At 59.1% G+C, this 21956-nt stretch overlaps 1 protein-coding gene across 2 annotated transcripts; it reads right to left on the minus strand.

Moving 5' to 3' along the window:
* Positions 1-65: 65 nt before the first annotated feature.
* On the minus strand, positions 66-21108 carry PCSK7 (proprotein convertase subtilisin/kexin type 7). 2 transcript variants are annotated; one of them, XM_062594557.1, is made up of 16 exons: positions 20261-21108; positions 19450-19584; positions 18777-18942; positions 16687-16777; positions 15736-15790; positions 13638-13776; positions 12517-12617; positions 8949-9062; positions 7682-7849; positions 6462-6569; positions 5208-5310; positions 3194-3350; positions 2939-3033; positions 2600-2693; positions 2181-2298; positions 66-1942 (listed from the first exon to the last, which is right to left on the minus strand). In XM_062594557.1, the coding sequence occupies exons 1-16, from the start codon at positions 20741-20743 to the stop codon at positions 1532-1534; spliced, it is 2538 nt and encodes an 845-aa protein (XP_062450541.1). In that variant the 5' UTR covers positions 20744-21108; the 3' UTR covers positions 66-1531. The 2 variants fall into 2 exon arrangements, with proteins under 2 accessions (XP_062450541.1, XP_062450542.1); XM_062594558.1 differs by lacking the exon at positions 8949-9062 and having other exon boundaries at positions 20261-21107.
* Positions 21109-21956: the final 848 nt, after the last annotated feature.

Genomic DNA, 21956 nt, shown 5'->3' on the forward strand with positions numbered 1-21956 from the left:
GTGATCTGCTTTCCCTCCCTTCAGTGGCCTGGGAGGGTAGAGAAGCTGCGGACCGGCCAGAGGAGGGTTTTTCAAAGGCTTTATTTGAAAAGCTGCACAAAAGGACTTTGCTGTTTAAAAAACAACCCCCAACTTTAAAAAAATAAACCAACGAACCCAGACACACGGACAAACCAACCCTGCTCTCAGAGAAGCCACTGCCAGAGCAACTCTCCGGACCTCTCCCTCCCGGCCCAAAGCAGGCCTTGTCCTTCCCTGATGCTGGGCACGAAGCCCGGCGGGGCAGAGGGCCTCGTGCTGCGGCTGCAGCGAGCTCACAGCGCCGCACCTTTGCGCCCGCCACGGCGGGTGCCCCCGAGAGCAAGCAGGCACGCGCTGTCCCTCCGCCCTCCCTGGGGCTCGGGCGTACGGGGAGCCGGGGGCGAGACCGAGGGGGCCCTCGGCGTGAGCAGGACGGTCGAGAAAGCGCTGCTCCCTTCTCCTCCCTGCCGGCACGACCGCCTGCGTGTCTGCGATGAGGTGGCAGGGGAGCAGGGGAAGAGCGGAGGGCAAAGGGAGCACGCGCCAGTGCGAGACAGGCAAACCGGCTCCCTGCTTCTAAGCGGGGTGTAACTGGTAGATGCTGCCCAGCTCCCAGCCCAGCGGGGCAGGGAAACCTCGGTGCCGAGGGCCCTGTGGCAGGGGCAGGCGCCAGGGCCCTGCCGCGTTCCCTGGGCTCGCGCTGCAAAGACTGGGCTCAACGTGACCTTTCCTTCCAGGCTGCTGCGCCGCGGGAGCCGGGTGCGCACGGGGCTCCCTGCGCAGCTCGGGCGCTCCCGAGCCCTTGCCAGCGAGGGGACGACGTGGAGCAGAGTCCCCGGGGTGCAACGGACACGTCCGCAGGCCCTCCGCGCAGGGCAGCCCGCCGGCGGCTTCCCGGTGCACTGCTCCCCTCCCAGCCCGCCCGGGCAGCCCCGGGGGCTAAGGCAGGTCCCTGTCCTGCCCCGCAGCAGGGATGGCTTTGCCTTCCTCCTCCTCCTCCAGCCTCCAGAAGCGACCCGCAACTGCCGCCTGGGGCTGCGGCCGTGGCACCTCCGCCCTTTCCTCCCTGCCCGAGAGCACTGCTCACCTGAGCAAAGCTGCTGCAGGGGGACAGGCATCGCCCCCGGCAGCGGGAGAGCGGGGTCATCTGGCCTCGCGCGCAACGCTGGGCCAGGAAGGAAATGCAGCTCAGCGGCCGCCTCGCACCCGGGAAGCGGGGAAGCATTGGTGCGGGGCCTCATTCCACGTGCGAAGGGAAGCCCTGAGTGTCGCCGTGGGGCAGGCTCCATTAGGAACGGGTTTAAGGCTTGCTTTGTTTCCCGGAACAAGGGAAAGGGAAGCTCCCCTTTCGCCACCAACAGTCTTTCTCCTCCTAGCTGAGCCAGCTGCAGTACCAGCTTCAACAGGCCCAAACAGCAATGGTCCCTGGTGGCTCAGGAAGTCTCTGCTGCCCTGTGCTCGGGAATGACATACCGGGCGGGAGAGACCCGGCCCGAGTCTCTAGCCCCAGTTAGCAAGGCTGGTGCTCACCATCATCTGAGAGGAGCTCGGCTGTCGCCTCCCGGCTGAGATACCCTGCACCGGCGGGGGCCGCCTCGTGGAAGCTTGCAGCTCTGTTGGTGCTGTGAAGTTTGGGGTGGCTGGGGGTCCACGATCCCTCCTCCCTCATGTCTTCCTGGGCAGGGCCTGGGTGCTCACACTCTATCTCAACATCCTCAGCATCTTTCTCCCCGTAGAGCAGCATGGACTCCATCTCCAGGCCATTCTCCAGGGCCCTGTGCTTCCCACCCTGCTGGTACCACTTGCAGACTGTGGAGCCGTGGCAGGCCAGGTCAAACCCCACGTTGTTCCTGGTCAGGCAAACCTCCAGCATGTAGTAGAAGGTCCAGAACACAGCAAAGCATCCCAACAGCAGGAGGGTCTGCAGAGGTGGAGGACGAGACCCTTTCAGAAACAAAGCCCGTGTCTGCCCCACAGCCCCACGCTGCCACCCAGCAGGGTGCAGCGGAGAGGATGCAGCGCCAGAAGGACCTGTGACACAGGCCGGACTGGCCGGTTCCCCTTTCTCCAGTCACGCCTGCAGAGCATCGGGGATCCCCACCTTCAGCACCCGCCGGACAGAGGCCCCGTGCCTCTCCTCAGCACACAGGCACGCTTACCTTGAGGGTGTTAGCAGTGATGGTGTAGCGCTGCTCCTCAGGGATCTCCAGCCCTGGAGGGCATGGCAGGGAGAAGCTGCTGTTGAGGTACTGCCCGCTCATGGCTTCCTCCAGCAGCCTGGAGGACAGAGGCACCCAGTGAGAGTCCTGCAGGCAGGACTGCACTAGGGGAAGGTGCAGGGAGAGTCCCAAATGCCCATGAAGGGTCTGGAGCACCTTTTGTGCTGCAAAAGGTCGCCCTCCTGAGTCAGTCGCAGCCAACAGAGCCCTTGTGTGAAGCCCTCAGGTCTCCTCTGCCATGTACCTCGTGGTGACACTGCCCCAGCCAAGCAGCGCCTGCGCAGGCGCTTGCTTTCATAATGTCCCTCAGCCCTTCTCCTGTCTCCCCACTGGGACAATACCGGGTTGTGGTCTCCTACCTCTGCCGTTCCTTCATCTCTGCTGGGGACCAGGAGGAGCCATAGAGGGTCAACTGCCAGTGCCTCAGGGTCCCAGCCCTCAGGCTCTCATCCCCTGGGAAAACAAGAGGCTTGGGAAACTCTCCCACTGAACAAGGCATCCCCACGTCAGGCTAATCCCCCAGCAGCTCTGCCGGACGTGGCACGAAGCTGGGAGTGGGGGGAGCCGGGCACACTCTGGCCAGGCACCTCTAAGAGGGGGCGCTCCACCCGCGCCACGGCGCGCCGCTGCCAGTCCCAGCCTCGCCGCGCTGCCGCCACCCCGAGACACCCCGCGGTACCCGGGAGGGAGGGACTCACCAGCGTCCCTGACGACGAGTCTGTACGTGCCCTGCGCTTCCTCGCCCCAGCACCGGACCGTGGAGAAGGTCCAGTCAGCAAAGCCATTGGGGTCCCTGCCAGAGGGTGGGGAGAAATAACCCATGGGAGTGTAATGTAGCCTGAGCCGTGAGGCCAGGCACAGGCCCTGGCTCTCCTGCTCAGGGCCAGCTGGGCTGGGCATCCTGCTCCACAGCGTGAGCCTCGCCAGCCCGCCCGTCCCCCCGCAGGGCTTACGAGTCCATGCTCCTGGTGGTCCCAATCAGGGACATCATGCCGCTGGGGCAGAAGAGCCTGATCTCCAGGTTGCCGCGGCGGGGGTGGGTTATGGTGACGGTGACTGCCACATGCTCCAGGGTTCTCATGCCGGAGAGCTCCAGATCGGTGGTGGTGACTGGGAAAGGGGATGCAGGGTGGGCTGAGGCTGCTGGCAGGGATGGAGTCCCTGCTTCCAGCCAGCCCCAACACGTTACTCTGCCTCTTGATAGAACACACACAAGCTCATTGTGGCCTCCTCATGGCTGCCCTGTGCCCCTGGGCACCCAGGGCCAAGAGACAGGGACCACGGCAGTCACATCCCACACACGAGCACTTTGCCAAGCGCCTGTCGGCACAGCCGTGCTGTGCTCCCAGGCCTGGCTCCGGTCCAGGCTCTGCGAGGAGCGTCCTGCCTCCCACAAGCGGAGCCACCCAAGTACCTCCCTAGCTAGTGTGGGAAAAGGTGCCCTGGCACACTCCTTCCTTCCCAGGCACGGGGGAGGAGCCTGGCTCCCTCCACTCCACGCACCCCACGTAGCGCAGCACTCGTCCTGCTTGGGCTGCTCTACAAACCTAAGGGAAGTCGGGCCCTCCCGGCCCAGAGGCACAGAAGGCTCCATGCCAGCTGTCCTCTGCTCACAGCCACCCTCTGTCCCCTCTCCCGAACTTGGCAGGGACCAGACAGAGAGGGTGGTGAGAGAGGGACAAGGAGCAGTTGCTGAGGAACGAGGGGTGAAAGGTAAGGGTAGCGTTAGCAAACGGACAGCTGACTCGGGCATCTCCCGGTGTGTCCAAGAGCAGGAAGGTGGATGTGAGCGCAGCCTGCTCGCCGGCCTCCTGGGGCCATGCAGGGAAAGGGTTAACTCTGAGCCAGCCCTGAGATACCTGGGGGACAGCAGTGCCCCTGGCCACATTCCTTTGCACATACTTCTTCAAAATGCCTCTTTTCTGCCTCTTCCCAACTGCCTGCTGCCGAGCTTCCAGCTCACAACTCCTTTTAGGGCAAAAGGAGCTGCTCGACCCCCAGCCCTCACCAGGAGCTCGAAGGTCTCAAGCAGAGCAGGGCTAAGCTGCTGCCAGCCTTGAGGGCTAACTCCTCCGACCCTGCATGCCACGCTGGGGCCCTGTGGGGCCCCTACGGACAGGCGGGGAGGGAGAGCACGGGCATGCATGGTGCCCCTGCCTGGCACCCTGACGCGACCGCGGCCCGCTCAGCCACGGCTCGCTCAGTAAGGAGAGAAAGGGTAGGATCGTCTGCAACAGGACGCACGGCGTTTGCAGTGCCCCAAACCTTTTTCGGGGAGATCTCCATCCTGGGAGAACAGCCTCTGGGTGCTGCCAACCACTGTTGCTGAGGGGCCAGAAGCTGGAGCAGCGAGGGGTGCAGGCCCAGGCCCTGAGCAGCTCAGCCCTGGGATGGCATCTCCGGATGTGACAGGGAAAGGGCTGGTGGCTGCAGCCCCGGCGCATGAAGCAGCTGTGCGTGGCCAGTGAGCAGGGCCCTGCTAGGGGGCCAGGGAAGGGCCCTGGGGCTGAGCTGCCCCTGAGCAGAGCTTTCCTTCCCACTGGTAGCAACCAGAGCAGCGCCTTGTTTATGTGGACAGAGGCAGGCCAAGTCGGGAGCTGGAGCATTACCTAAAATGGTCAAAGCCAGGCGAACAGGTCTGGCTGTGGCCCAGCCTGGCTGAGCTTGCTAATGCCTGTCTGGTTTCTCAAAGACATCAATCTATGGGATGGAGTTATCGTGTGGGGAGCGGGAGGGGGCACAGATCAACAGACACAGATCCCCTGGGGCAGAGCAGAGGAAACAGAGAGGAAAAAGCCCATAAGTCCCAACACTTAACCCCTTCATGGTCTTGTGCAGCCCAGGGCTTGCCCCAACCAGCACTGCTGCCCTGTCTGTCCGGCTGTGCCCCATCCCGCCAGGAGCAGGCTGGCTCTCCGGCTGTAGCGTGCATGAGCAAGGGCTCTTGCATGGCACACCTGCTCTTACCGTTCCACGCGACCTCCAGCTCCTGCGGGAGTAATGGGATGCTCTTGCCTTCCTTCAGGACAGGGCTGATATATGAGGCGAGGTATGGAACTGACTCCCAGATCTGTCTCGGGAAAGGCAAGAGGATTCAATGTGAGGCTGTGGCCTCCCTGCACATAGACCTCTACATCTCCCATCCGTCTAGCAAGCCAGTCCCATCAGTACTGCTCCTACTGTGTGCGGATGGGGGCACAAGCGAGTGCTCTAGAAACAGCTCAGGCCCAAACATAGCATTTTGGGGGAATGGGGACAGGTCCCAGGCCGAGGGGCTCCCAATGAGCTACAGTAATGCTGCTCTGGGCCATGTGAACCAGGGCACTGTGCAGCAGCCGGAGCAAGTGCAGCTGGGCTGGCGACAAGTGGCCACACGTCTAAGAACGGAAGGAAGGGACCTGCCTGTTGACTAAAAGAGCTGATTGAGACTCAGGATTCCTCAGCTCTGATTTTGTCTCCACCATCACCTCTGTGGCTCTGAGTTACTTGAAGCCCCCATGTTTCAGCCCCAGGCTCAGCTCAGCGGGACAGGAAGTGCAGCAGAACCCAAAGCCCTGTGAGCACAGGGAGCTGCCTGAAAATCCCTGCGAGAAAGGGCGCATCACTGGCTACTGGGCAGTGGCCTTGCACAGCTAGGCGTGGTTCAATGCATGGGTGAGGACAAAGTGCCAAGGGATTTGCCCTATCTCCACGTGGTTAATGGCACAGGGAGGAACAGATGGGGACTCCCCCGCCTGCTCTGACCACACAACTCCTTCTGCAGCCCCACTGGCTCCAGAGACAGAGAGCCCAGAGCTGCTGGCTAAGAATGGCCTGTTGCCTTAGGGCACAGTGCCCTCCCAGAGCCCGGTGCGCAGGGAAGAAGGTGTTGGGGCTGCTGACGAACCTCCCCAAGCCATGAATCAGAGCTGTCGTCTCCCAAAAGCAAGGCTCTCGCCCATGGCTATATATAGTGCTGAGAGAACAGCAGCTCAGGGGCAGGTTTCAGGCATTGCCGAAAAACTCGTTACTTCATGCCAAAAGCAGCCTTGTAACGAGGGCTGGCAGGACAACAGCCGAAACACTAGCCTGGAACTGCCACAATGTCACCACCAGCGGTGCTGACCTCTGCCCTTTGCCAAGGTACTGGTAGGCAGCTGTTTCCAGTGCAGGCACAGTCCCTGCCACTGGCATGGGTCTGCTCCACGTGCCCCTGGTGGGGTTTGCCTGGCCCTGAATTACCTTGGCAGCGTTTACCAGCCTCCAGGCGTTCAGCAAGCCAAAACCGTGTTGATGACTGTGGCTGAAGCCGGCCTGGTTGGTGTCCCACTTTGCATGACGATCCTCGTACTGAAAGGAAATGCAGGGCACTGTCGTTACTCTGGGGCACATGGGCAGCCCTGCAAACCCAGAGCAAGGGAAACCTATTCAGGAGGAAAGGAGGCTCAGAAATACTCTGCAGCAGCAGGGAAGCAAGCCCACACGGCCTTATTAGAAAGAAACAGGTTGACCTTTGTTTGAAACGCCCCAGGACAAACAGGATTCCCAGCTCCTCAGAAAGGAAATCAAGCAGCACGAAAGGGCACAAATACCTCTGCTCTGAAACATCACAGCTGCTCCTTTTCCCCTGCCACCCGAGCCACGGCCTGCAGGGTGGCAGAAACCTTGGGGAGAAGGAACCAAGTCCCTTAAATCAACAAGAGCTGGGCCAAGATGGATCTGGGTCCCATCACTTATCGGGCTGTAATACTCTAGCAACACTGGCTTGTAGTTGTGGAAAACACTGCTCTGTGCCAAAGCAAGTTTTCTCTTGTATATAACATTAGCTGGACGCAGGTTCCCACTCCCCCGAGGGGTGCAAAAGAAGCCCTGCCCCCAAGCCAACTCAGACAGCTCCAGCCAGTTCCCACTCCCCCCTGTCCACAGCGAGCTCCCAGCGGGTCAGCCGGAGCTGTCCTGCAGGCAGGGCCCGGCGAAAGGTTGTGTTTGCTGCTGAGCTCTCTGTTATGTCTGTTTCCAAGAGCCCAGCTCTCTTGAGAGCACAAGGAACAGCCAGAGCATGGCAGAGCTCCTTGCTTTCCCACCGCACAGACTGCTGGGTGGCATTGCAGAGGCACACGCCAACACTTTGGCTCAGCCAGCCACGCTGCACGTGCACACGCTCCTGGTGCCTGTGGGCGAGGAATGGTGAGCCTACGGAAGACCTGTACGCTGGCAGATGGAGGCATTCCTGGAGCAAATGCCCTATTTGTTATCATGACAGAGGAAAACACCTCAGCTGCATTCCTGCAGGGAACAACGGGTGAGGGGAAAACGCAATCCTCTTGCCGGAAGTCACGCAACAGAGGGATTTACACAGACAGACCAAAGCAAGGATGTGCACAGGAGGGCCACGACCGTCCTGCAGCATCCTTGAAGAGAAGCCACAGGAGAGGTGCCAGCGGGGAGGGCCGTTAGCTCACCTTGGTGGCTGTGAAGACGATGATGTGCTGGACGTCTCTCCAGGTGAGACACGGCCGCACCTGCAGCATCAGTGCGATCATCCCGGCTGCAAGCGGAGCAGCAGCCGATGTCCCCGTGTGGCCCTCCGTGCACCCTGTGCCCTTCTGCAAATCCCAGTCTGTCGTCACCTTTGGAAAAAGAGGAGGAGAGAGGCCTCCCGTCAGGCTGCAACCCTGGGGTGGCTGGGCTGTGTCACTGCTGTGCATGCTGCAAGGGGCTGGAGCAACCACGCGTGCAGCCCTGTCCCCGTGCTGCGCTCCTGCAACACCAGCTCCGTGGGCAGCCCGCGCCTGGCCTGTGACACAACTGCCAACAGAAGGCCTCCAGCGGGGCGCCCAGAGAGGAGCACTGCCCCTGCACTGTGCGAGGGGCACAACGCAGCGAAGAAACGAGCAATGCCTAAATGCAACAGGCAGAAACAAGGCCAGGGGCTGCACTCCTGGCACAGAACAAGGCAGACAGCACAGAGGTGGTGAGCGAAAGCGGCCCAGGGGCTCTGTGGGGAGGCCAATACCCTAATTTACTGCCTGAGCACCCCCAGCAGTGTGCACGATGCTGCACAAGCTGGTAGGTTTTCCTGACAGCCTTGCGGTGCTGAGCTTTTGCTAGTGCGCTATGATCAGCAATACTCATGTAATTGCCATTGTTCTACCATGAGCCTGGTGAGGAGGAAAAGATCCCCCAAGGGCTGACTGGGAATATGAAGAAAACATTTGGAAAACTGGGAGTGAAGGGGGAGAAAACATGGAGTCATCAGCTGTCTTCTGCACTAGGTCCAGCCCTCCGGTGTCATGAGCCCTCCAAGGCCCCAGGTTATTGTTTGCTCCAGATAGTGAAAACTGTCTCCCGTCCAGGACCTCTTGGGCTGAGCTGACTGTCCCAGGAGGAAAAATGAGCTAATCTAGCCCCTGCTGCAGTGATGCTATGGCAGTTACAAGCATGCTTTGTGCAGCTGGCAACGCATCTTCCTGCTCGCCCAGCCCAGCCAGGCGTTTTCCTTTAAACCTGCCTGCCCCAAGTGAGCAGATGGGAAAGCCTTTGGGCAGGGAGCGGAGCGCGACGTTTGGCATCAGGACGCTGCAGCAGGAATCAGAGCGCGACAGCTCAGGCACGAACGTTGCCACATGCACCACTGAGCCGAACAGCTGGGCTTCCCCACACCGTGCTCAGCACCGTGCCGGGATGCGCGGAGGCCTTTAAAGGGGAACACAGGCATTCACACGGCACCTTCACGCCCTTCCTTGGGAGAGCTGCTGCATCAGAAGGGAACTGAGGCTGTCTGCTCCTCTGAGGACTGTGGCTGAGCGCCCACGGCCCCTTGCCCAGGGACAATTCCTGCCTCTGTGCGACCACATGAAAAATAGGGCAGAGAGAGGTGAGCTGGGATAGCAGGGCAGTGCCCCAGCAAGAACGCAGTGCGCCAAGGCCAGCGTCCAGACTCTGGTCCCCTGCGTACAAGGCTTTCCATCAAAACAAGGGAGACAAGGATCATTGGATGCCCACGAAGTTCCCCTATGGAGCTAAGACATGGGGAGGTTGTCCCAAGCCCCCTGCCTGCACGAACCACATCTAATCTGTCAATCTCCCAGCCATCTCCTCTGCACCAGCAACTTCCCCCAGACAGCGGGGAGGAATTTGCAGCACACAGACTTTTCTCTGTGGTTGCTGAGATCAGGCTCAGAGACAGGAGGGGCAGCCAGAGATCCCATCATCCTCCCTCAGCCAAGACCAGAACAACAATAACAGCGGGGCAGCAGCAGTGGGGAGAGGGTCAGGAAATATTTGCTAAAAGGCCTGGAAACATTTCCCAAGCAGTTCCTAGCCATTATATGGGTCCTGAGCAAAAATCAGTACCAGGTAAGCTGGAAAACAGCACAGCTCCCTTACTGAGAGGTGTAGCTCTGTGCTGGCAGAGGGGATGCAAACAGCATTTATAGGGAGCTCAAGTTCATCATAAGGATCCCTGGGAGACCTTTGTTTCAGGGTTAACATGTCCCTGGTGTAAAATGATGAAAGCAGATAGTTTCTTTGCAGAGAGAGTGGGGCTGGGCCTGAACTAAACAACTCTGGGAGAAACTCTAGGCAGCTACAGTTTGGGAGAAAAGAAATCTTATGGGCGAGTTCTGCTTTCCGGCTGTGCCAGTGTAACCCTGGCTTGTCTTCACCGCTGCCTACAGAGTCACGTCAGCACAACTGGGCCTCCGCAGAGAGATCGTACAGGACTGTGCAGGAGCCTACAGAGCCTCAAAAGGAGCACTGGGGAGATTCCCGAATTGTGCCTTGTTTGCTCCTTGCTGCGCTGGAGGCACGCCACCTCACTGTAAACAAAATGTGTCCATTCCGCTCTGCTCCCAGTGGGGAGACATCCTGCATTGCCAAGGCTGCAGTTTTTGTTACCTTCTATGTTCGACTCCGAACCACTTTGTCAGCTGTTAACAACTGCAGTTTGCACTCGGACACTGTACGTCCTACAAAGAACACCCCAAGCAGCATAAACTTTCAGTAGGAAATGCAGCTAGTGCCAGAAGCCGTATTAAATTCTTCCCATTAAGGAAACCACAAAATGTTTATGGTCTGAAAAAAGAAAGGAAAAAAAAAAAAACAGAGCAGGCGGCTGCTGAGAAGTTAACTCTGACATCACTGAACCACAATTAAAAGGCATTTAGGAACAGAAGATGATCCTCCAGAAAAAGGGGTGTGTGAGTTTTAACATGACATAGGCTCACTGCACGAGCGATCACATTACTGCAAAGAAAAAGAACGGCTCTCCAGCGCGTGTAATTCTTGGGCTATGCACGGCATCTACTTCTAACTCCCTGAGGGAAGACCAGCACTTACTCTATTGTCGCACAAGGCCAATATTCAAAATGAAGGGGCATTTGAGACCTTCAAAGTTATCTCACCAGCAGTACACTTAAGGGAAGCTGTGCGTAACACTGAAAACCTGTAACTGCCGGTAAAAGTACAGTAGAGCCCTTACTTGGCTGTTCTTCCCCTTTTCCCTAGCGTCAGTAGTTTCCAAACTGGCTTGGGACAATTCAAGTTATTTCTGAAAGGAAACATTAGCTCCAATCTGAGTTTTACTTTCCCTGCTGCCTGGGCTAAGCCATTTCTCCAGGCAGCTTGTGCCACGCTCTAGCTAGACAGTGATTTCTGCACTGGTTCTGGACTGCTCATGCAGGGGTCAGAGCAAGAGCTTGCTGAGTCTTAACCCAGCTGATTGCACAAACCACGTACAGACTTATCCCTAGTGAGATAAGCTGAGCAACTCAGGCTCTCTCGGTTCCCTAGTGTGTTCCTCTACTTCCTCCTGTCTTGCTGGGGCCCTTCCTGTTCCTCTAGTTTACCCAAAATGCAGAAAAGCCTGTTTTACAAGCCTGGATTTAGCTCCTCTCTGGCAGACCTGGAGGTGCAGCCATGCTTCTCAGCTCACAGAAGCACCCTAGGCAGTGCTTCATCAGTCAGGCTTGGGTGTGGGGGACACAGACCTAACACAAGCTGCCTGAGTAGGATCTGGAAGGGGACCCTCCTTGGCTGACACACACCTGCCACTGCGAATTCATGGCCATGTCTGCTTGGCCAGGAAAGGCCATAAACACCATGCCTTTGTGAACTGTCTGCCCGGATGGGACCCCCTCCTGGTGCCTGCCAAGTCCAGTACAATCCAATCCCAAATGTTGAGGCCTGGGAGCTAGTGACATTTATGCTTAGTGGCTTGGGCTCTGCCCTTCCTGGTGGCCCCACAGAACAGGAGCAGTGCAGAGTTAGAGGGGCTGGTTAGTCTGACTGCTCTCTGAGTGCACCAGGACGCAGGGTCAGGCCTGGGGCTGGTGAAAACAGGCCTGGCTGCTTGGCTCAGGGAGAAAGGACATTTTGTTGACAAGAAGTCATTTTTTGGCAAAAGAATGAAAAGTTGATAAAAATATTCTGAAAAAAATCGTCTGGGAGATGACACGTTCCAGAGCAGAGAAAGAGATGTGGCCAAGTAGTTTAAAGAGCCCGATGCTGCTCCTAGCCCTCAGTGCCTGCCTGAGCTCTCACATTCCTTCAGCGCAGAGGTGACACAGGATGGCTGGGCAGGATGTGCCACAGCCTGAGCGAAGCCCAGCTGAGCTGGGACGCAGCCAGCCCCTGGGTGGGCTTCCCTTCTGAAAAGCCAGCGTTGGCACCGGATTCTCACGGGAGTCTCTCTGCAGACTCCCAGATTGCTGTGCAAACGGGGCATGCAAACAGGCGAGATGAAGAGCTCCTTCCGCTGGCTGTCGCCAGTGTCCCCAGGTGACATTCCCAGGGACACAGTGCAGCGGAATGTCCTAGGGGTGATCCAAGCAGCCCCCATCCTAGAAGATCTCTCCCTACAGTTCCCAGCAGCACAGGGCAATGAGATAAGGAAGTGCAGTCCCTGTCCTTTGGGGCTGACATTCTATCTGCACTTTAAGAGGCAAAAATGTCACACTCAAAATCTGTATTTGGGGTCAGCAACTCAGTGTGCCCATGAACAGCCTTGCTGAGAGAGGGTCAGTGCACTGCTCGTTACAGGCTGACAGACGGTGACGATGTGGGGAACAACCAAAAATAGGAACCTCCCTCTTAGAGCACTCTTTATGTAGGACCTAGACAAAAACCATGTTCATTCCCTGCCTCAAGGAGGAACCAAACTACAAACCTAAGGCAGCTGGGTGGCAGTCAGATGAACCAGAGGTTTGTCCCTTGTCCGCCCAGGGCTGTTAGAGCTCTGCAGCCAGGCATGGCCAGCAGAGCATGGTGGAAGGCGTGTGCCTTGCACGGTACTCACAATGCTCCTCATCATCTTGTCCCCACCGCTGAAGGTCACAGCCAGCATGGAGGCACACTCCTCAGCGTAGAACGGCATGGAGCCCATCTCGTCCACTGCGCCTGTGGAAAAGCAAAAGCCATTGGACCATATGAAGCACTTTTCACTTTAACCTCTGAAATAGTAACGTGATGAGCCTCTGAGGCTCTGATCTTCTCGCTTTGCTTCTTCACAAGCTCCTCATCTGCTACTATGATCTCTGCCCACAGATGGCCTCTTCTTGACAAGCCTTGAGCAAAAGCTAACCCACAACCCATCAATCCCAGCCCGGCTTCACGAGTGCAGCTGCTGCTTGGTAGGGTTTCTGGCATACTGGGGTTGCTTTCAGTGCAAACATCTCCAGCGGAGACAAAGCCCTCACGAGGCCCACTCCTGGGAGCTGGGCAAGGAAACCAGACCTAGGCTTGTATTTTTCATGGCTGGCAGATCTGTAGGGAAGGCAGCCACAAAAAATAACCTTTCACTCTGCTTAATATTAAACAGATTTTCTACCTCCCATGTAGCTTCTGCTCTCAAAAAAATGGATTAGATGTTTCTTTTTTAACATACATAATAGAAATGCTGTATTTCAGGTCATCTCCTGAACAAGGCACTGTCACAGCCCCCAGTGATGGATGCCTGAACACAGGCAGGAATTTCTTTGGCCTCTTGCTGCTCTAAGTCAACGAAAACTGCGGGTTGGGGGCTGTGGCCCAGGGCCTCTACACACTGCCATGTGCCATCCTGGAAGGTAGGCATTTTCCCGCAGATTGCCACTCTCCAGCTAGCTTCTGGCTGGGCAGGTTTTACACTTTTGGGGTGATCTCATTTTTCCATTTTGGGAAGAAATGAGATGGAAAGGAACTATGGATGCTCTGCTGGAAATGAGCCATTGGGGGCTTCTCTTCCCATGCTCCCTAGAGCAGCTGGCACCTGGCAGGCTCCCTCTTCTCCACAGCAGCGACTCTCGCTGCAGTGTGGCCAGACCCCGGACGGTTCTGGACAGGGGACAACGATCCGAGCTGCAGAGCACAGCCTGCGAGCGCCGGCCTCCTCCTCGAGGCAGGAGGGCTGTGCCAACAGGCACGCACGCTGGCACTCACCTATTGTGACGGTGTAGATGGAGTTGGCATAACCATCATAGTTGCAGTTGTCGCTGTGTTGCCCACCGTTGCCACTGGCCACTACAAAAATGCTCCCAAACCCTCTGCGACCTGCTATCACGCCGTGCTGTAGGGCAGCCTGCAGAGAAGAAACCATCACCGCTTAGGGCATGTACACAAGTTTTCCTTCGCACGCGTTTCCCTGCTGATACCAGGGGGTTTCTGCCCGAAGTCACGGCTGGCACAGCTGGCTGTAGGAATCTCCTAGGCCTCGTGGCGCACCTCACTGCTAACAGAGGGACGGACGGACACACGCACACTCCTCTCCTGAGCTGGCTGTGCAGGGGAAGTGTTAACCCTGTACACTGTGCTCACAGGCACAGGACGTACTAGGAAGCCGTGTCCTGGCATACCCAGTCAGGAACTGGAATCCATGCTCCAAGACTTCAATAACGAACACTGCCAAGTACGCGGGGTGATAGCAGGGCCAGCCACAAGCCCTCTGGGCTGTATTTCACCTGGCTCGCAGAGTCAGAGTTATGTCTATTGAAGCCCTGACCAGACAACGAGGTTCCAGCATGAAGGCAGAGACACAGCCAACATTATAGTTGGGGAACAGCCTATCTATTGTTTACTATGATTTTAAGTGGATTCTTTGTTAAAAAAATAAAGAAGAAAAACAACATTTCAAGCAATCACAGTATAAAGACTGACCACATTTTGAACTCCAGAGGAAACACAACAGGCCCAGTAGGGTTCGCTCTGGAATTGGCTTTGCTGTAGCATCAACGCTTTGCTGCTGGCAGAGGCTACCTACAGATGTGGCTGTTGCCCTTCTGTAAGTCCACAGCCCCACGTACACATGGGCTTCCCTTTGCTGGGAAATACAACTACGTCAGTGCTGCCTGAGAAGTTCATTTCCAGGCTGACATCTTGCGCAGACGTCATTCCTGCCCAGATAAAGGACACGACTGATGGATGAGAAACGCCTGCTAGAAAGACACGCTCCTCCTCTGCCCTCCCTTCGGCAGGTAAAGGCACACACTGCCTTGGCCAGAAAAGCCCTTCAGACGCTCTGCTGTTTTAGAGGAAGCTTTGCCTGTGCTCTGCATCTCAGAGCTTGTTACGGCTATCTCTGCAGACAGAAGAGAATATATTAACTTGCACAACTGGAAACCATTTGTCATAGTGAACTGATACCTCAGTTGTCAGCATAGCTCTGAATAGCACAGTAACTGCTATCTTGTGGTTAGAAAAATACAGCAAAACGCTGCCAAGCGAAACAGAAATCAAGCTGAATTGCATCCCACAGTCAATGCAGTGTTAGTTTTGGGGCTCCCTCGAGTGACCCCTCACTGCAGCAGCTGGGCAGCGGGAGCCAAGCACAGGCATGCAGGGTGCATTTTGCAGGAGGTTCTGCAGGAAGGGCTCTGCAAGTAGGGAGTACCTTCCTGGAGCAGCAGGGCAAGGAAAGCAGCAATACATTCTCGCTGCCTAGAGAAAGGGGCTGGCAGTCCAGAGCGTTAAGCTGCATATTTCTCCCTGCTGCTCTGAGGTGCAAACGGGCCCTGGTCCAAACGTTATTGCAGTCATCGGGAGTCTTTCAGTCACTGCAGTGCTCATGGGCTCTGGCAGAGCAGTCCACCCGCTTCTCCTTGCCATAGTCCCACTCAGTGCGAACGCAGCCATCCCCCCAACACCTTACTTACTCCCAGCATTTGAAGGCACGTTCCCTGCCTTGTGAACCACTCCTTAGCGTTGGAATGTTTGGTCTCCTGAGTTCAGAGTGTCCCTTAGATTGCAAAAGGTGTCAGAATAATCCTACAGGTTGCAAAAACTGCAGCATTTTCCTGATAAGATCACAGTCTTTCCCTGAAGAGCTCATCTAATTCTGCCTGAGCACTGCCCTCCTGCATGAACGTCACCGCTCCCTACCACATAGCAACATGCAACACCTCTCTGCTGGCAGCAATGGAAGCAAACAAATGTGTGCTGCACCACAGCAATACCCCTCCTCACCTGCTCAGGCAGGCAAGAAACCACAAGCACTAAAGGGCCAGGCCAGGGGCTGACCTGGGCTGCTGGAACTGTTTTGTACCTTTCCCAGTTGATGGGGGCCATCCACAGTTTTCCCATCGTCATCTGGACCCCAGCTGCAAAGAGAGACACCATGAAGTAACAGCCCCAAGAGCTGCAGACAGTGATGCTTCCTCCAATTAGTTTGCCACTAGAGTGAGCTATGAGCAGCCGTTAGTTACTACCAGCACAGTGACGCAGATCTGAGGGTACTGTACTTTCCCGTCTGTCAGGTTGCCCCCTCACTGCTGGGACGTGGCCATCACTTTTGCACTGTGCCCCTGGGTCAGATTCCGGTGGATGAAATGTTTGATTTTTGTTAGCAACCAGCTTCCCACGCATTCCAGTCCCTGTCACACTGCTCAGCCAGGGCTCCCAGACCCCTGTCCCCCTGCCGTGTTGTGGGGCACAGTGTCCTTTCAGCTCAGCCAGTCACTTGGAGGTGCTGGAGTAACACACAGAAGATTTTGTAACCATGGGCACCATGCACAGCCCAGGCCAGCTCTTCAGTAACAGGAACACTGACATTACTTCTAGTAGCAGTAATAAAGAGCACTGCTTTCACATGCCTGTCTGCAAACCCTGTCCTGGTTCAGCTGTGCACAACCCTGAGAAAGCCTGACAGCAAGGCACAGGTGGGCACCGAGCCAGGCCTTCCCACCCCTGTCCTGGGGGAGCAGGGCACCTGCACTGTGCCCTGGGAGAGCACACAGACCTGCCACCTCGCAGCCTGGCTGTGTGCCGAGCACTGAAAGCAAACACACACGGCACAGAAAGGCAGCCCTGGCTTTGGTGCCTCATGACTGAGCAGCTAATCAGAACCAGAAGAGGAGAGGGGGCAGCAGGAGCGTCCGGAGGTGGATAATGTCTGTGAGCCCGTCCCAAGGCAAGGTGGGGTGCAGGGCCTTTCACTGCCTGTCAGGGCAGCCCCGCTCCCTGCACCTCTCTGGGCAGAGCCTGCCGCGGGGCTCACCTGCAGCTGTAGATGTCATTGATCTGATAATGCTTGTTGAAGGCGATGGCCTCCATGCTGTCAGTGAGGGGCCCGTCCAGCACTCGGATGCCTGCGTGACAAAGGACAAACAACACGACCAAAACGGATCAAAGCAAGCTGTATAAACACTGCGAGCAAATTCCTCAGCAGGTTCACACCGGGGACACTCGCTTTCCCAGCCTGACTAACCCAGCTCTCCCAGAGCTGTAACCAGAGATAAGTCTGCAGGGATGGGATTCAAATGAGGGTCCAGGATGGCAGGTATACCCTCACGCACAGCCTGGGATCTCAGTGCTCCACATCCTCTCTCAGACACAGCTTTTCTGCTAGGGTACAACCCCTGCCCGTGAGCACTCCAGTCCTGCTGCCAGAACCAAGCTGCTGATGGGGCAGCACAACCAAACACCAGTTTGGGTGCCACTGAGCCTCTCCACTGCTCTCCACAGGTTTCTTCATGTCTCATCCTCAATTGCCATGCTGCTCATCAGGGCTGGTCCCCGCCTGGAGCACAGTTGCTCTCCCTGCCAACTCATCAAGTGGCTAAGCATCACCTTGGGACGGAGGACATGCTTGCCCGCTGGAAGGGCTTGAGAGATGTAGGACACCCCCAGTACTGTGCTCATGCCAGCAGGGCAAGCCCACCTGCCTAAGAGAACAAATGAAGGCTTAAAGCTGAGTTTTCAGTGACCCAAATGGTTGATAATTACCTAGTTTTGTATCACAGTTTAGGCTGGCAAAGAATGTTACAAATGGAAAACAGGCACACATCTCAATTAAGCCTATTTATAAACAGTACAGCAACCTACTAATCTCTGCCCTTGCTGGCACAGCACATGTGGTGGCGTTTTACTGTCACATCCTAATCTTCCTCCATGTAGGGGCTGAGCAGCCCAGGTAGTGATGCGCTGGCTCTCCCTGCCTGGCTGGCACTGCGCTGGCTCCAGCACGGCCCCATGGCAGCACACACCAGCCTGGCACTCCCCCGTCCCACCGGAGCTCGAGGCTGCACTGACGCACCCACCCCGCCAGACCCAGAACAGCTTTGGAGATACAGAGCTGAAGGCCACAGAAGTGCCAGGTCCCGCCTCCCCGAGCCAGGGTCAAACCCTCCCTATTCCCAGTGCTTCAGTTTAAATCAAGAGCTCATGTTTCCTTCTGCCAGCCTGGCTTTGCCAGCAGTCTCTGTCCACAGCCTCCCAGGCAGCCTGGAGCCCAGTGACTCTGCCTATGCTGCGGTCTGGGTGGCTGCTGGGGACGTGCCCGGGCAGGAAGAGGAACAGAGAGAGCCGTGAGCCAGGCATGGGTGCCCAGCTGCTTTCAGTGCTCTTGGGCGAGCTCCATGCACCCCAGCATCCTACCAGCACCCCAGGCACACCCTGCTCTCCAATCCTGCTGCTACAGGGGGACTGGGGCTCTTTATAGGGAACATGGCACCATCTGCTGAGTACAGGGAGAATCACATCTCTGGCGTCCTGGGCTCTGCTGGGCCCAGGAGATCTCACTTCCCTCTGTGAAGGAGCATGAGCGCTCCAGAGACAGCTAAAGCCACAGCAGCATGTTCCTGGCTTTGCACAGGACAAACGTGCAGCCAGATCTTTGCTCCCCATCCCCCTGCAGGAGACAGACTTGCGACCAAGGGCCGGAGGAAGGTGAGGGGATGGGAAATGCTTGCTTCCCAGGGGCCTTCAGAAACAACTTGCCGTTCTGCACCAGAGCAGGCATGTGTTTGCCTGGCCGCAGCTGCGGCACGTTTGCTTGGCTTGGGCTGCGCAGTAATGGTGTGTGTCTACCACAAACTGTGAGCTGCGCAAGCAGTGCGCGGGGAGTGCAGTGGAAAAGCTCCTCGAACACACACCTCTCCTGCACGGCCAGGAAATGGCTCCTCCGGAAAGCAGCTCGGGCAGATGCTGGTTCCTCCCTCAGACAGACAAACCGGTCTGAGCAGGGCCCCGGCTGACTCAGAGCCACTTGGGCCAAGCCACCCTTTCTAGGGAGCAGTGCCCTGGCAGCACACAGCAGGAGATGAGACAAGCGAGGCAGCGTGCCGGGGTGCCCCGGCGAACGCTTACCGGCAATGCGGCTCCCGTAGGCAACTCCCACTGTGCAAAAGCTGTTGTTTGGCACAGCAGCAATCTCCCCTGCACAGCGGGTCCCGTGGTGGTTGCCGTTCTCTTCGTCAGGGTGAGGCATAGGGTCAGGGTCATTGGAGTTCAAGTCATAGCTGCCTTCTGGGCTCTGAAAACACACCCAAAGTCACAACTCAGGGCTCTGCTCTTCTCAGGAAAAGCAGGATGTAAAAGCGTACTAGGAAGCCCACCACTCAGCCCGGGAGCCACCAGAACTTGGAGACTGCATCCATACGGGGCGGCAACCCAATACTCTTATCTGCTGCTGGGGGAGAGGAACCAAGAGAAGCAGCTTTAGCAATGTGCTGCAGATCACGGACACCAGGTCTCACACCTAAGCAGCCTCCTACCAAAAGAGTACAGGGTATGAACACTGGTAATCCTGCAACTGGGGTGTAAAACCTTCCTAGGAGAAGGTCTGCACTCCCTGGCACTTCCTGCCCAGGCCAAGCCCACGCTGACAGCCTGGGTCTCTGCTTGCAGCTGGGCACTGGCAAGCTCACGCTGCGCTAACCAGCCAGCGGGAGGCCTGCACAGGCTGTGCCCCCAGCGTTAGGCTGCCTTGCCCAGCGGCCAGTTCGCTCTCATGCCTTTCCACTGCAGAGCTGGCACTCACGTAATTTGGCTGAATGTCTTTGATGGTATGCTCCACACCGTCATCCACCACCACCACCGTCACGCCGTGGCCCGTCACGTTGCGCTCCCACACGCCTGTGACGTTGATGTCCTTCCCGGGGCTCTTCCGGTTATTCTAAGCACCAGAAAGAACAGTGAGAGGAGAGCAACAGCAGAGCAGTCGGTCAGCTCTGCGGAAAGGGGCACCAAGACCTTTCAGGCACTCTGGCTACAACGCGGGGGGCTGGGGCAAGGCTGGGAGCGCAGGAAGCAGCCATGGGACAGTCACTAAAGTTTGTTTGGTGGAGACAGTGAGCAAGGGTGGCTCAGGCCACTATGCAGAGTGCCAGTGCTGCAGGGCAAATACTGTACTGCAGCCTGCAAACTGAAGAGCCAGCGTGCTCCAACTGGCTGCACTCTGCCTCAGCCGGGAAGGTTGCCAGATCGCGGTGAAACGGGGCAGGGGGGTGCCTCTGCACGCAGCTTTGCCTAGCCAGTGCTGAGGCTTGCGTTGCCCTCCCCCCCCTTCCTGTTTCTGTCAGAGCGAGAAGCATCTGTTGCAACAGAAACCTCTCTCCGCACCCAGCAGCAGGGCTGCACGCTGGCCCCGGCGCAGGGCTGGCTCCGCCGCTGCGGGAGCCGTCCCCTGCCGTTACCGCCGCGGCACGCGGCGCGCAGGGCGAGCGCTTGGCGAGAGCCCTCTTTGCCGCAAGGGCAGCCAGCCGCCGTTTCGCCCAGCACACGACGGCCCATTCGTAACCACGCAGACAACTCCAGGCTGCCAGCAAGAAAGGAGCAGGAAAACCACTCACCAGATGCCACTGCTGGGGGTATTTGGGATCATTAAAGTGCAGGCCGCGTTTGGAGCGTTTCAGAAGCTTCTGCTCCGAGTGCCACCGCACGCTGTCGTGCTGTGCAAATAAAGTGTCCACTGATCTCCTTATTGCTTCGGGTTCAGGCGCCGTGTGGCTGTCGGGCTGATAGGTGAAGAGGTAATGGCCTCTGAGCTCCCCAATGCGGCCCATGTTCACCAGCCCTGCAGCCCGGGCCAGTTCCTCCGCCCGCTGCTCCAGTTCCTCCTCTGGTACGTCCAAGTTCACGGCCCAGGCCAGCTTCCCGTGCCGGTGAGCCGTGCCCCGGCTGTCAGTGCCGGGAGCGAGCTCCGTAGCACGGGCGAGTCCGTGTGGCGATACAAGGGGGATCCAGGCTGCGCTCAGCCAAAGGCACGTGTGGATACAGAGCGTGGCCGCCATCCTCGCGCTCCATAGCGGCACCCTCCACCTCCAGTGCGGCATCAGACAGGTGGGCTTCAGACAGCAAGGGGCAAGGGTGAGAGCTGTGGCCTCTCCTGAACATCCCACTAAGCCCCGTGGCTCCTCTCCAGCCAGACCAGGACCCGGGTTTGCCACCAACCCTCCGGCACAGCAAAGACCTCCGAACAGGGGAGCGTCACCATTCCTCGCCAGCACGGTTCCCGCACCAGCGGTACCGCCGGCTCCCTCCTACCAGCGCCACACCGGGAGGCCGCCCCGGGCCAGGCAAAGACCGAACGACTGTCCCCGGCAAAGGCAGCAACCGCCCGCCCTGCCTGCCGGGACCCCGGCCGCAGCGGCAGGCCCGCCCCACGGCCACGCACAGCCCCGCTGCCCCGCGAGCGCCGGGGCTCGGGGCCGGCGGAGCAGAGGCCGCTCCCGGCCCCCGCCGCGCCGCAGGCTGCGCCGCGGAGGACGCGCCCGGGGCTGCGGGCGCGCGGCTCCGCCGGGCGCAGACGGCCCGAGGAACGCCCGGCCCCGGCCCCGGCCCCGGCCCCGGCCCCGGCCCCGGCCCCGCGGCGCCCCGCAGCCCGGCGGACCCGGGCCCGCCGCGGGCCGCCGCCGCCCGCTTCTCCGCTGCCCGCGGCCCGCGCCCGGCGGCCGGCCGGCGCCAGGGCCAGGGCTCGCTGCCCGCGGCCGCCTCCCGCCCCCCGCGCTCACCGGGCGGGGCGCGCATGGGCCGAGGCGGCCCCGGTGCCGCCGCCGCTGCCGGATCCCCGCGGCCGCTGACAGCTGCGTCACGTCCGGCCGCGCCGCGCCGCGCCGCCAGGGGGCGCTGCTGAGGCCCGCCCCGCCCCGCCCCGCCCCCTCCCTGGCCCCGCCCCGCCCCCCTGGCCCCGCCCCGCCCCCCTGGCCCCGCCCCGCCCCCTCCCTGGCCCCGCCCCCGCCCCGCCCCGCGGCGGCGCCTCCTCCCCCCCGCCAGGGCGGCGCTCTGCTCGGCGGCGGCGGCGGCGCCGGAAGGGGCGGGGCGCGGCGCGGCGGCGGCGGCGCCGGAAGGGGCGGGGCGCGGCGCGGCGGCGCCGGAAGGGGCGGGGCGCGGCGCGGCGCGGCGGCGGCGGGCGGAGCGCGCCGGGCGGCGCGGCGCAGCATGGCGCTGGAGCAGGCCCAGGCGCAGGCGGACGGCCCCGCCGCGGCGCCGGCGCCGCTCTGCGAGCCCGGCAGGTAGGCGCGGGCCGGGCGGCGGCGGCGCGCGGAG

The sequence above is a fragment of the Rhea pennata genome, chromosome 24 (genome assembly GCF_028389875.1).
Source record: "Rhea pennata isolate bPtePen1 chromosome 24, bPtePen1.pri, whole genome shotgun sequence".
NCBI classification, from domain to species: domain Eukaryota; kingdom Metazoa; phylum Chordata; class Aves; order Rheiformes; family Rheidae; genus Rhea; species Rhea pennata.